We start from the raw sequence: 15,732 nt of genomic DNA on the forward strand, positions 1-15,732 counted from the left end.
TACTACAAAGGCAGACAATGCAATAATAATGGGAGACTTCAGTTATCCTCATTGATTGGGATGCAGAGACAAAGTTTCTAGACCCATTAAATAACTGCTTCTTGGAGCAATTAGGACTAAATCAAGAATTGCCTCTTTCCTGGTGGGTTCCAGGACTAAGTGAAAACCTGGATCTAGTCCAAGAAGTGAATCTAGCTGAACTGCTTGGTAACAGCAGCCATAATGTAATTAAATTTAACATCCTTGGGGGGTGGGGGGTGGGGAGGGAAATGCCAAAGACACCCACCATCATAGCATTGAACTTCAAAAAGGGAAGTATACAAAAATGAGGAAGCTAGTTAAATAGAAATTAAAAGAACCAGTTATGAGGGTGAAATATCTACAAACATGGAGACTATTTAAAAACATAAGTGGCTCAAATAAATGTGTATCCCAAATAAAAAATGAAGTAACAGGACCAAAAATACCACCCTGGCTAAACAGCAAAGTAAAAGAGGTGGTTAGAAGCAAAAAAAGCATCTTTTAAAAATTGGAAATGAATCCCATTGAGGAAGAGAGAAAGGAGCATAAGCTCTGGCAAGTGTAAAATTGGAAATCAATCCCATTGAGGAAGAGAAAAAAGAAGCATAAGCTCTGGCAAGTGTAAAAGTATAGTAAGGCAAGACAAGAAAGAATGTAAAGAACTAGCTAAGTACACAAATACTAACAGCAAAAAGTTTAAGAAGCAGAAAGCCTGCCAAATAATCAGTGGGGCCACTGGACAATCGAGCTGCTAAATGAGCACTGAATGAAGACAAAGCCATTGTGGAGAAGCTAAATGAATTCTTTGCGTTGGTCTTCACTGCAGAGGATACGGGGGAGAACCCCACACCCAAGCCCTTCTTTTTAAGTGACAGATCTGAGGAACTGTCCCAGATGGAGGTGCGAGTAGAGGAGTTTTTGGAGCAAACTATACAGTATAAGTCATAGAATATTAGGGTTGGAAGAGACCTCAGGAGGTCATCTAGTCCAATCCCCTGCTCAAAGCAGGACCAAAACCAACTAAATCATCCCAGCCAGAGCTTTGTCAAGCTGGGCCTTAAAAACCTCTAAGGACGGAGATTCTACCACCTCCCTAAGTAACCCATTCCAGTGCTTCACCACCCTCCTAGTGCAATAGTGTTTCCTAATATCCAACCTAGACCTCCCCCACTCCAACTTGAGACCATTGCTTCTTGTTATGTCATCTGACACTACTGAGAACAGCCTAACTCCGTCCTCTTTGGAACCCCCCTTCAGGTAACTGAAGACTGCGAACAAATACCTCCTCACTCTTCTTTTCTGCAGACTAAATAACCCCAGTTCCCTCAGCCTCTCCTTGTAAGGCATATGCCCCAGACCCCTAATCATTTTTGTTGCCCTATGCAATACTCTCTCCAAATATATCCTCATCCCTTCTGTAGTGGCGGCCCCAAAACTGGACTCAATACTCCAGGTGTGGCCTCACCAGTACCGAATAGAGGGGAATAATCACTTCCCTCAATCTGCTGGCAATCCTCCCACTAATACAGCCCAATATGCCGTTGACCTTCTTGGCAACAAGGGCACACTGCTGACTCATGTCCAGCTTCTCATCCACTGTAATCCCCAGGTCCTTTTCTGCAGAACTGCTGCTTAGCCAGTTGGTCCCCAGCCTGTAGTGGTGCATGGGATTCTTCTTTCCTAAGTGCAGGATGCTGCACTTTTCCTTGTTGAACCTCATCAGATTTCTTTTGGCCCAATCCTCCAATTAGTCTAAGTCACTCTGGACCCTATGCCTACGCTCCATCATATGCCTCACCAATCTATTAGAATTATTTGATGGCGTCAACAAACATGTGGACAAGGGTAACTAGTGGATATAGTATAACTGGACTTTCAGAAAGCCTTTGCCAAAGCCCCCAAAAGACTCTTAAGCAAAGTAAGCAGTCATGGGATAAGAGGGAATTTCCTCTCAAGGATCAGTAACTGGTTAAAAGGTAGGAAACAAAGGGTAGGAATCTATGGTCAGTTTTCACAGAGGAGGAAGGTAAATAGCAGGATCCCCCAAGGATCTGTACTGGGACCAGTGTTGGATGTCTTATTTTAAGAATCTAATTAAGGACCATTGCCAAACAGTAGGATATGAGGCTCGATAAAAATATAGGCCTATTGAATTATGGCATTTCCTACTTTTTTAGTCTTTCTTTACACCCATTAGTCATGCTTCTCTCTGGTAACAAAGACTTATTGCTGTCTGACTGAACAGCATGTTATGGGTCTGTGAAATACTTCCACACTTATTTAAAATTTAGATTGTGTATTCTGCTTTAAAAAAATTGGAACACACTGTATGCTCCTTAAATTACCTTAAGGGCTAGCTAATGTAGCTGCATTCTTTGCACACAGATTCCATTACTGAACTCTGCTTGCAGTGCGTGTTCTGCATTTCCAACTCAGCAATGTTAACTCCCAGAGTTGGGGGGAGATGAACAGACAGCTGCCCTCCATTTACAGCTGATATCTAGATGCCAGAAGTAGGTCAAGATTGGCTTTTACAATCTCCAAAAGTTTTAGCCATTACCTTTTATTTAAGACGTGTAAGCGGGGGAATAGTCCCACTATTGTGGGGAACTGGCTTCTGCACTACACCGGTGAAGTGGGCTAGCGAAAGGATCTGAGTCCTCGCTCCCACTTCCTTTACCCAGTGGCCTCCCTCCCCTTCCACTCTCCTGTCTGGCACAGTCCTCGTAACCCCAACAAGGCTGGGCCCAGGATTCCTGGGGGGTCGACCCCCAACCTTGCTGTGGTCACCTAGTACAGGGGCTAGAGTGTCCCCACTCCGGGGTACTCTCTGCACTGGGCACTTCTCTGACCCACTGACCATTACATACAAGTTAAAGCAAATGCAAGTTATTCAATCAACAATTAATTTTAAAAAGAATAAGGAAAAATGGGAAAGGTTAAAGGAAACACATCCACCCGCTCTGTGGCAGGGAACATCACAAACAGTGTCTCTGGAACGTCCGGGCAGTTCACAGTCTGTTCCCTGTAAGTCCCAGGCCTCCTGCTCAGGCTCTGGCTGTGCTGCAGGAATGCTGTGGGTTGGACACTTGCTCTGGTGGTGGCCACACGCTCTCAGGCTCTAAGCGGTAGGACCCTTCTTCCCAGTGTCGCCCCCGCCCTGTCGGGGTTACGATCCAAGCCTGGTCTGCAGAGCCTCTTGGCTGAGGCATCTCCCTGTGCTGGGCCTGCTGCCCAGGGTCCCCCTCGCTCTCCTCACCACACCCAGCTCTGGACCACTCCAGCCCCAGCTCCACCACTCTGTCTCAGCGCTGCTGCTCTGCCTCCAGCTCCCTGGGCTGCTTCTCTGGCCCCTCTGCCTCTGGTTGCTACACCAATTCACACAGTCCCAGGACAGGTCTGCTCTGCAGGCTGCTTCTGTGACTCTGCACCCAGCACTGACCGGCTTCGTGGGCTGCTTTTCTGGCCCCTCTGGCTCTGGTTGCTGCAGCTCTCCTCCCAGGGCAAGTCTGCTCTCTCTGGGCTGTGCCTCTGGCTTTGGGGCTGCAGCTCTGCTCCCAGGACAGGGTCTGCTCTCTCTGGGCTGCTTTTCTGGTCCCTCTGGATCTGGCACAGCTCTGCTCCTCAGATTAGCTTGGCCCCACTCTGTCTGACCCAGGCAAATCCATTTCACACAGAGGGTGGGACCTCCCTGGCCTCCTGACTCCCTGATTAGCCTGCTTGCCCTGTCATTCAGGCTGACCTGGAACATTGGCCTCTCCCCATCGTTCCTGGGGACTATCAGTCTCAGGGTCCTGATTTCCCACAGACCCTTCCCCTTTTACTACTGGGAGCTAGCCAACCAAAACACCCCCACTGAATGTTAGTAAGGGGGCAAGAGTCCCTTTACACATGGAACACACCACCCGCACTCACATCTTCATGAATTCTCAATATCAACACACTTTTTTTGCTTTAGAAAACCACTTGCAGATTTGCAGCTTTTGCAGAATGAGGCAACATGACTACCTGAGGGCCTTTGGTTGCCTATAGTCTGCTTAATGCAATCAAGAGCTTTAAGGATATAAACAATATAGATCCAGATAACCTGAAGAACAAACAGCTGCTCTGAGTCCCAATCCAGAAATTGAGAATGACTGATCAAATTTTATTTTATTGTCATTTAAAGTAAGTTTTTAAAAAATCAAGTGAATATTTGCAGAATATTTTTGCTTAACTCTTATTTTAAAGCATCTTTCTTCCAATGATCTCAAAGCACTTTCCAAATATTTAATGAATTTATTCACAGACATCCTGTGTTGTAGATAAGCATTGTTTATGACTATTGTATAGATGAATAATGGAAGAATTGGAAAACTTAAGACCAAAGTTTTTCAAAACGGACACTGATTTGGGGTGCTTCAGTGGTTTGTTTGTCTAACTTGATACCTAAATACTTGAACATGCAAAATTAGTGGACACTTCTGAAAATATAAGCCTAAATTATCTGTACAAGGTAGCAATGAAGTCAGGAGCAGAGCTGAGAAGTTTAGGCATTCTGATTTCCGGTAACTTGCTGGAAACATTAGAGAATTATCCCTCTTCATGTTAATGGTTCATCCAGTATTAAACCTTGTTGAAGCTAATTCCAATCAGCTAAAGAAAACACAGAGCTTCTGATAATTGACACAGTAATGGCCCAGACCTGAATTCCGTGTGTACCCAAAACTCCCATACTACAAGGAATTCAGGATCATACCTTTAAACGGGTAGGAGTTTCTTTTAATACATTACATCATCATGTAACATTAGGCAAGAGACCAACGTTGGAAGATATATTTACTGAATCGTGTACTTTTGAAGTTATTTTTCAGTGATGTTTTCTAATTCAGAATAATAGGCTAACTAGGACTACAGTACGTTAGCATACTGGATGAAATGTCAGTTTCTTACTTATCAGTTAATAAATAATATGACCACAGGCTTGGTATACAAAATGATTAATTTTTTCCTCAAGAACCTAAAATTTATTTAGTGTTTTTTACAGTTTGTCAAACACTGACAGTATTTTTAAAGGAACTTTTTTTTTAGTCTTTAGTGTCCCCTGGATTTTCCGCAATATTTCAGAAATCTTAAGTATTAGAAATTGTAGTCATTTTTTTCTTTTCAGTGTATGAACTGTGAATTCACAGGAATTAAGAAATTATGTTCCTGGGTACCACGCCCTAGTTTATAAACAGACACCAAAATAAAATGTAAATGTACTAACTTTAGAGACGAGGATAAGGATCTTGAAATGTAGAAGATACAACTGTAGTTCTGTTTTCCTGATAACTGTAGTCAAATCCCCATTGTACAAATCTCATTTTCTCATTTGCACAGATTTAAAAAAAAACCAAACCCCTGTCTGAGACGCATCTTATTACTTGGAAGTTAAACACTGAATGTAAGTAGAATCTCTCTGTAGAGCACTGCTGCCTTCTGTGGTGTTGCACTCTGATTTGTAGTGGAGTAAATGAGAGAAGAATCAGTTCTATTCTCTTCTGCACAGAGCAGAGACACATCACTGTATTTTAGAAAACTCTTCCTACAGAAGCACGATCTTAAATTTCTGGATCATCCCTCCCACAGAGAAACTTGTGGGAAGGAGCAGGGAGCCGGAAAACTCCATGAATTTGACTTTGTGACATTCCCAGGCATCTGTTCCTTCAGTCAGAAGGAGTTTTAGGACCACAAAGTGGAGAGGGAGTGCAGCCTTTAATTCCCGTGGCCCTAAAGCTTCACAGGGAAGGGAAGCTTGAATCCTACAGCCAGCCCCTCCATGCTGTTTGCTGGCATCTGTTCCTCTGCCAATGGTCAAGCACGCTGCACCTTCACAAAACCCCCTGCACCCCTACCCAAGAGAAGGTCTTCTGTGGAGTCTGAATTAATGCTGCATTAATTTAAGTGTGGATACCTGTTACCTTTTCAGGGGCAGAGAGTAACTCTTTCTCCTTACCCCACCAGCCAAAATTTCCTGGATGCATATGGGGTTTTTATGGGGTCCAGGAAGAACTGGCCATAGTGTTGAAGAGTTCCCTATGCTTGTGCAAGTGGAGGAGATCATCTGACTCTTATTACTGGTGGCTTTACAAAAATGCCTTCAGTTTGCAGGTGATTACACTATAATGAGCAACTTGGAAACATAGGAAATAGAGATGGACAAGGCCTATTAGCTCAGCTGATCCCTCTCCCCGCTAATGCAGGTCTGTTTGTACATTACATTCCTCAGTACCTTGACCAGGTCAGTTTTCATTTATTCAAACAATGATGTTCCCACCACTTCATTCTACAGTCAAATAAAGCTCCCCATTATCAAGTGTTTCCTTATTGATCTTAAATTTTCCTTTGCACAGTTTCATCCAATTACTTCTAGTTTCATTTCACTGTATCTCCTCCCACCAGAGATCTAATCTCTTTTGAAAAGACAAAGGGGAAATGGCCCAGTTTTTTCACTTTGAAACCTCTTTTTATTAGTCAGCAAGATTTTTCAGCAATGTTTTCATAAGCGTTATAGTCAGCAGATGCCGAATTAAATGTGTGGCCTGGAAAGCTGTGGCTGATTGCAGCAAAAATGACACACCCAGCGCACACTGTGTACTCAGAGTCCATCTTCTATGCTGGAACTGTTTTTATTGGCAGAAAAATCCTATTTGCTGAAACAATTGTTCAGCGACCCAACTTTCTGAGAGGCAGCTGTGAAAGTTCCAGCAGGTTGCTCTACTCCTGCTGTGCCTGTCATCCCAATACCGCCAGTGGTGCAGCCTGGCCTGATTACTCTTGCATCCCCAGCTGGGAAGGGCAATGTGCCTGAGGGGGCTGCAGTAGCATTATTTTCACAATGTTTTCCCATAGCCTTTTTTCTCATCCATCTGCCACAGCTCTCGCCAGGTGCCTCTTCTGAATCACAGCATCCCTTGTCCGCCTTCCTCCCCCTGACTCCATTTCCCCACTCCTCTGTAGTTCCTACCGGATATACCTACTTCTGGATTTGTGCTGGTGGGAGGAGGGGGGAGATCTCACAGCAACATCCTCCTCTGCTGCCTCTTCCTCATCTCTGGTGACATTTGCCCCAACCTTGGCCCCCTCCACACGACCCACACCCATCCCCACCACCACCATCACCACCTCTTCCTCTTTCGTGCCACCATTCCCAGTCTCACACCCATCCCCCCTCCTGCTGTCTCTGGAATGCCCACTCCATCTCTAAAAAGATTGCAACCATCCATGACCTTTTCACATCTTTTTCCCTCCAGCTCATGAATCCCTTCATCTGACATGGCCTCTGGAGCTGCCCTCTCTTACAGAGGACTCTCCTTCTCTCACACTCCTCATCCTGAGTCAGACCTACCTTCATGACTTCAGCTTCCATATTGATGATCCATCCAGCCACTTAGCTGCAAGTTTCCTCTCCCTCACTTCTTCATTTCACCTGCTGCTCTGTTTCCCACTCACCAAAAAGTGACTCACCAAAGTGAGTCAAAACTGATTTGATGTTGTATTCACCAAGAACTGCTTTCTGATCTCTCTGTTGCTGAGTTCCACTCTCCAGTCATCACCTGGTCTTCAACATCACCCATTAGCCCCTCTCTCATTCCCTGTCACTTGGCCTTTCCATTACTTCTAATCCATCAGCACTGATTACTTCTGTCTGCTTTCAGCCCTTTCCTCCGTGCCTTTTTTCTCCGTTGATATGGTTGTTGACTTTCTCCGTACTTCACGCTCCTCTGTCCTTGATTTTTTTCCTCTTCCCTTCCATTGCAAAGTCATTCCTGGCTCACCTCCAACGTCTTCTTTCTCAACTTCTGCTTTTGCTTTGCAGATCAACTCTGGCAGAAATTCTGTGAGAGGGTTGACTTCCTCTTCTACCAATTTGTTCTCTCCTCCTTCACTTTTGCTTCTTCATTGGTAAACAGCTCACTTCTCCAATTTAATTGAATCTCATGCCTGCAATCCCAACGGCCACCGTTGACTGTCCTCAACCCCTCCCATCGTTCTGCCTCCAATTCTCTCGCCACACAACATCTTGCCAATTTCTGCCACGGGAAAATTGACAACATACAGTGTGACCTTTCCTTCCCTTCCTACCACTCCAGCCTCCTTTCTTCTGTAACTAATGCAGAAGTTTCTCATCTGTTCTCCTCCTCTAACCCTTCCTATGCGCCAGTGACTCCATTCCCTCTCTAAACCTCCTTGGCACATTCCCTCCCTCTTCTCCTTGACCTCTTGCTCTCCTCTGTCTCTTTCCCCTCACAATACAAGCATGCTTTAGTCTCTTCCATCTTAAAGAACTCCCACCCTTGACCTCACTTATCTCTAACTACTGCCCCATCTCCCTTTCATCTGTAAGCTCATTGAACACACTTTCTAAAAATCACTGTCTGGAGTTCTTCTCCTTCAGTTCCAACGTAGACTCTCTTCAATTCGGCTTCCATCCCTTGCAGTTCATCGACACCTCTCTTGCCAAAGTCTTCAGTGACTGGTTCCTAGCCAAAGCTCAGACCCAGTCTGTGGGGGTTCAACAGGGCTTGCTTGGTTCCTCATCCCCCTTCTCCTTTCACTCTACATCTTATCTCTGGGTAATCTCATCCACAGATCCAAATTCAACTGCCAATGCTATGCAGACAACTCACTAAACTACTTCTCTACTCCAGTTCTGTCTCCTTCTGTCCAAACTAAAATCTTGGCCTGTGTCTCAGACAGCTCCTTATGGCTCTCTAGCAGTCAGTTCAAGATAAACATGGCTTCAGCAGAGCTCTTAATCCTCCCCTCACCCCCCAAATCCTCTCTGCTACTTCCTTTCTCAATCACTGTGGACAACTCTACAATCCTGTGGTGGTCACTCAGGCCTGTAACCTGGGTGTCCTCTTCAACTTGGACCTCTCTAGGGCCTTGCATCCAGGCCACATCAAAATCTTGCATAACATCTCTATGATACGACCTTTCCTATCTATCCACACAGCTAAAACTCTCATACACTGGCTCCCTCTTCCCTATTGCATCATCATATTGCACCTCAGTTATTGCAACATCCTTCTCTCTGCCCTTGACAAATGCAATTTTACCCCCATTCACACCCATTCAGAATTCTGCTGCAAAGATCATTTTCCTAGCTCAGCGTTTTGACCATGTCATGTCTCTCCATTGAGGTAAGAGAGAAGGGGGAACCAAAATAAGCTAATAGTCTTCATTTTCAAGTCCCTTCACAGCCAATGCCCACCCTACCTATTGTGTGTCATTCACTATCAAGCTGTTGACTCCTGCCTCAGATTGACCCTTGATGCCAGTCTCCATTGGCCACTTATTTTCAAACAAGCACTTTTGTGCTTTCTCCCGCACTGCTTCTTGCAGCTGGGTGGAGCTCCCTGTAAACATCTCTACAGCTACCACATTATCCTCCTCAAAATTCTCCTTTGCCACGATGCCTACCAAAAAAAATGGACAATGGTTAAGCTGGGGTGATGAGACAACTGCCTTTCATGCTGATTCCTTGCACTCCCCATCTGTTGTCTCATCTTCTAGCTACAGCATAAGCATTTTGGGGAAGGGACCATCTTTTTGTTCTGTTTTTGCAATGTCTAGCACAATAGGGTCCTGGTCCATGATGAAGGCTTAGAGATGTGACAGTAACATTAATAACAGCAGCATGTCAGTTGTTCCAACAATTGTGGTGAAAATAGTCTCTCTCTAAATTAGACTGTTTTGATTGCTGTGATAATGAGATATCAATCACTTGTCAGTAGATGCAGAAGCACTGTCTTTCTCTATCAAATATTCTAAAATCTTCAGCTTTTAACATTGTCATGCTTGCTGGCCCCATTGCTATAGACTCCATTGCCTGGAGTAGCTGCATGTTTGCATGGATTGGTTGTATCCATACAATAGCAATGCTTGGTTGTTATACATCACCATTTCAATGGCAAGAATGTCTCTGCTTTTCACTAAATCTGCAAACATAAAAAGTTAATCTTTCCAAGTAAAGCCCTCTGCTCCGTACCCTTGAATTCATTCATTGATTGCAGTGGGACACCAATGAGTAAAGGTTCATGCTCTGAAGAAACTGCTGGTGCTACTTTCAGAAATCCCTATCCACTGGAGATTGGATTGCAGCCAAAAAACTTTACTCTAATGAATATTTCAAACCCAAATTGATTATCCAATCACTTCAACTGTGGCATTTCCTTCACAAGTGGGGCCCATCCTTAACTGGCTACTGCCTAAAGAGAGTTATTTACCTGGAACTTGCTTGCAAAATGGAAGATCAGATTCCAAGCAATCAGAAGAATCTGGAAGATAATATAGGATAAAATTAACAGCAAGAATGTAAAACAAATATGGAAAGAATAAATGTGTTGAAGCTCTCTCTTTTTAAAGTTTTTGCATAGTCTCTCCTGCCATGAGTTAATACAGACAGTTCTTTGGGCATGGAATGATCATACTTAAATAATTTATTACCATTTTTTACTGTTTGTAAATGGATGAGTTATGCAGTGAATGAAAACTCACCTGTTGTGAGCAAGGCCATAGACACAAGCAATAAGAAGTGCTTCATCTTCTCCTTTAAAAAGAAGCATAATCATTACTATGGGCGTATGCATGGGCTTCAGTCCACCTCTAGCTGAAGCTCTCCAAACTGCCCATTCAATCCACTACCCACTACACTAACATCAGGTGAATACCAGTGACTCTTTTGTGGTGTTTATTGGCGATACACTGGATTGTAAGAGATACCAAGACTCAAAGTTAGCTGTTAGTTATACCCAGGTGGGGAGGGGTGTTGGGGTGGGAAGCTCTTATGGCCAGCCACCGGAATAAGGATCTTTCTATGGATATGACTGCAAGGGGCCACAACTGGGATGCTGACGAGTGCAGGATAAAGAGCAAGCTGCTCAGGAGGATTTACATTCAAACTGGGGATGCCAGGAAAAAATTTGGCAGGGGAAATGTGACCTGTGGACTTTTTTCAGGAGCTGGACAAGATTTTGATCAATTACCCTACTGCCCAACCCAGGAAGGTTGTGGATGCTGCTGCCCACTCTGCTAACCTCCCGCACCACCCAAAGGATGATCAGTAAGATTCATTGGATGATGAGCATGAGGAGGTCAGTGAAGAGCTGTCCCCAGAAAACCAGGATCTCTTTGGGACAGAGGATCTTGATGCGAGCAACAGAGCCCAATTCCTGGCCAGAAATCTAGGCCCATGCCATGGAGGACACCGTGCCCACCCACCTATTTTCGTTTCCTCTTCCCACGTCTGTCCTGCCGGGTGAACCCCCTTGCACCCAGACACCATTTGCCAGCTCAAATCTCTGAATTCGTCCAGCTTTGAGTGCTGAAATACAGCCCAAGCAGCCTCTACCTATTCTGAGTTGCCAGTGTAGTATTGCTGAGCATTGTTGGGTCCATGCTGGCTGACAGCAATTCAAAAACAGAGCTAGCTCAATCAGAAAGGAAGCATGGGGTGAAGCCCGTGGAAACCTGCCTGGCTTCTGCTATGCATCCCACAATGCAGAGCAAGAAAAATCCCAAAATGCACACAGCTGAGTAGCGAAAAAAATAGCCATGGGATGCTCTAGAGAATGTCATATGCTTAGTACTCAGTAAGCTGCCTCTGTGTGTACACAATAACACAGGCTGAAAGTGCGGCTTACATACTGCAAGTTAAATAATGCATGTCTAATCAATCCATTTTAAACTACCCCCTAGACAAGTCGTTACTTGTGAGATCTTTTAGGCTGTCCAGAAGAGAAGGGGTGGGGGGAGGGAAGGATACAGTAATCTGAAGCACTCAAAAATAAGATTGCTCAAAACCACTCAAGAATAGTTGACAGGGATTGTTCTTTTCCATCGTTAAGAAATATCATTGCTAAAGAAAAACTCAAAAAATAAAAGTCAACTTGTCAATTATAGTTTGATGGCAGAAACAGTGGATCAAAGAGTTATAGATTAGATCATAAAAGACAAGAGATGAAACAAATGAGGAGGAAACAATAGAGCCAACTTCATAAAATACAAAGTACTCATTTGAAACAAGAGGGATAATCACATTTAAGGCAGCCTATTTTCCAGTGAAGGGAGCCTGCACTGTGAACAAGACAGTCCAGCAGCAAATATATTGAATTTGATAAGTGTAGGGTTTGGGGAAGCTTAGAGGGGAGAACACCACAAACTAAGTCCAAATAATATTTATTAGCACTCCAAAACTCAACATTGCTTTAATGCCATTTTAAAAATAAAGAATTTGGGCCAAATATAACAAGTATAATAGAACCTTGGGAATCAAAATAGCCGAGATGATAAAATGCTGAAAACTGGAATTTATAATAGGAATGAATAAGAACTCATCTTTAATTATAGCATAGCTGCCAGGTTCCTATGGTAACCTTTTTATGTATAATGAAGCCTGAATTATTCTATGTAAAATGTTCTTTAAAAATAGCCACTTTCTGCAACCTTTCAATCTTATCCTTTCACCCTTGCAGGCCTGGTCTTATATCAGAAGTGAAATAGAACCTGCAAACCAGGTTGAATGTCATTCTCTGAGATATTGGCAAATGTTCAGTGTTGACTAGACTAGACCACCAAACTCGATTCATTTGGGACGAAAGCAGATTTTCAGCCCAAGTTTCCAGAGAAAAAAAAGGCTATTGCATAAAGTCAATGTTCTACTGGATTTCTTCAGCTCCTCCTCTCATTTATTTAAATTTGTACTATTCTACAATAAGACAACCATTGCAGGTTCTGGGCACCCTGCAGCCCTTCAAAACACAATCTTAAAATAAACCACTTCCACCAATCCATCAGTTACCCTAGATAACAATAACCTAGCAACAACAACAAAAAAATAATGTAACCCCCCCACAACAGAATCCCTCCCTCACTCCAACCCTCCCCTGTTAACAATCTCTTTCTATTTTACTCTGAAGAGGAATTGTTTTTTAAAGATGGGGGCCTTAATGAAGAACTCCCTGTGAGGCTTTTTCAGCTTTCTACCAATGGGGCTCCAGCTGATGCATCCCCATATATCACTAGCTGTGGTGGTCAGACTCTGATCCTGCAGTTGCACTCCTGTGGCTAAACCCCTGCATTCATACTGAGCCCCACTGAAATCAGTAGGAGTCTCCCCATGTGAATAAGTTTGTTTAATCAGGGTCTTGGATAGATAGGTTAGGCCATTTAAAGCTTCATAAGTCAAGCCAATGCCTTAAAATCAACCCAGAAACCAATAGGCACATCAGTTATACAGTTATATTGTATATGGGAAGCAATATAGCATATTTAATTAAGGTCCTACCTGGTTTGAAGTACAGTAGCTGAGAAATCTTCATTCCCCTTTGCTGAAATTGCATAATATAGTTATTTTAAATAAGTATTGTTTCTGTGGCCTATGGACATTTTACTAAATTAATACATTTTTGGTGTTTTAGTAGTAAAGGCTGAAGTTCAATTTATCTCCCTTCTAACCAAGGTTAGCTTTCATTAAAAATCAGCTCACAGACAGTAGGATACTGTACCCAATGCCACTTCCTCTAGGTTCACCTCCAGGACTCCAAGATAGTAAAAGGTAGGACAGATTCTTGCAGAGTGTTGTTGCCAAAGAAACACATTGTGTTTCTGATCTCAGAGACTAACTCTGACATGTTGTACAGAAGAGATCCCACACAGCCCTTAGCCACGCCCCCTGAGGGAAATTTGGAACCACAGGGAAATCTCCACCCCACCCACTTTCCTCCTTGTCAATTTCAAGTTACACCATAAAATAACTTATTGCTAAAATATTTACATATTATCTCAAAGAGAATCAGGATGTACACCCTAATGTGTTCTCTAACCAGAGACCGTCAAAAGGTTGAGTTCCACACAACAGGGTGAAAAAATCCCCCCAGAAGCCTGTACAAACCACAAATAATATATACATACTAGATAGCGAACACAGAATACAGAAGAGCAAGCAATTCACAATCTCAGGGGTAGACAGACATGCACAAGTGTGCTAAAACTAATGTAGCCAAGATAGCATGGGCAGCTGGCATTCCAGGCAGGTTTGAACTCAGACAGCTAGCCCAAACTGCCATCAGTGTTACCCTGGTGATACTGAAATTTGTAGTGTGCTAGGTCAAGCAGAGCTAGTGTGTGTGTGTCTGTCTACCTGCGCTGGTCTGGCTACCCACCCAGCTGCAGTGTCGATACACCCTTAGAGTATGGGGTTGTTTTGTGGAGAAAGTGGGAGTAGATGCATGGCATTTTACAGAAACAAGCACAACATGCAGGTCACATGTTGTGAGTACCTTGTTTTGAATCAATAGTGCTTTGATCATGGCTTGCCTCTGAGTGCACGTTACATGTTAATTTTACCTGTCTGTTTTCAGACATTACCAGCTTCTTCTGAAAATAGAAAGTGAATGTAATGACTGTTTTTAAAAACCCATTCCTCATTCAGATTTATATGTTTATGTATGCTGTGACAAAGTTCCTCCTCTACCTTGATGGGTCCTGCGCTTATTGGCGGATTTTGCTCGCCTCACAGATCCACAGCAGCCCTCAGTTTGGTCACTTTCGTGGCTCAGATCTGCCGTTCACTCAGATAACCTCATCACTCAGCCAGCATGGGGAAAAAAGAGTAAGAACAATCCCTGCAGTTTCTGCTGATCCACCACGTGCGTCGGGGACCAGCTCAGAGACCCTCCCCTCTGGTGGAAGCTCCTGTGTTGGGTCAGGAGTTGGGAGGTTTGGGGGGAACCTGGGCCCGCCCTCTACCCCGGTTCCAGCCCAGGGCCCTGTGGACTGCAGCTATCTAGAGTGCCTTCTGGAACAGCTGCGCGACAGCTACAATTCCCTGAGCTACTTCCCCTTGGTCTCCTCCCAACACCTTCTTTGTCCTCACCACAGAACCTTCCTACTGATGTCTGTTAACACTTATACTCCTCAGTCCTCCAGCAGCACATCCTCTCATTCCCAGCTCCTTACCCACACACGTCACTAACTGGAGTGACAGCCTTTTTAAACCAGGTGTCCTGATTAGCCTTAATTAATTTTAGCAGCTTCCCAGTTGGCTAGGTGTTCTAATTAGCCTGCCTGCCTTAATTAGTTCCAGAAAGTTCCTGAGTGTTCTGGAATAGTCCCTGTTATCTTACCCAGGGAAAAGGGACCTGCTTAACCTGGAACTAATGTATCTACTTTCGACCACTCTCTTGTAGCCACCTGGCCTGACCCTGTCACAGTGCTCAACACCTGGCACTCAACAACCAACACTCCCATTCTCTGAGAGAAGGATCAGCCTCATACGATCACTAACAAAGTATCAATCAGTATAAAGCGAAATGGAAGATTGGCATAGGTAGTGTCTCTCCTGTTAGCACAGGTAGTGTCTACACTGAAGCACTGCAGTTGTGCAGCTGTGCTGCTGAAGCGTTTTAAGTGTAGACAAGACTTTAAATATTACCTTGTAACATGGAATACAGATACTGCAAGTGAGATTAGCACATGCAGCAACTTATAAACATTTCATAAAGTCTAAACACATTCTTACAATTCTAATTCCTATTTTAACAATAATAACACACAAATGATCCAGACTGGTTCCCACAATGTATTTATCTGTGATCAGCGGAGACATAGGGACGTTGGCTTGAGCTGGCACCTGGTCTGCCAGCATCACACTTAGCCTCTGGCCTAAGTCTGCTTTTGTTGCTC

General features: G+C 43.9%; 1 protein-coding gene across 1 annotated transcript in view; it reads right to left on the reverse strand.

Annotated features, from left to right (window-relative positions):
• The window catches only part of LOC125637176 (interleukin-6 receptor subunit beta-like), a 59,761-nt gene extending 51,912 nt beyond the window's left edge, over window positions 1-7,849 (reverse strand). The window contains 2 exon segments of the mRNA XM_048851365.2: window positions 7,510-7,570; window positions 7,572-7,849. Coding sequence (XP_048707322.1) covers window positions 7,510-7,570; window positions 7,572-7,634 — 124 coding nt within the window. The 5' untranslated portion in view covers window positions 7,635-7,849.
• Window positions 7,850-15,732: the final 7,883 nt, after the last annotated feature.

Source organism: Caretta caretta, chromosome 5 (genome assembly GCF_965140235.1).
Source record: "Caretta caretta isolate rCarCar2 chromosome 5, rCarCar1.hap1, whole genome shotgun sequence".
Taxonomy (NCBI): Eukaryota; Metazoa; Chordata; order Testudines; family Cheloniidae; genus Caretta; species Caretta caretta.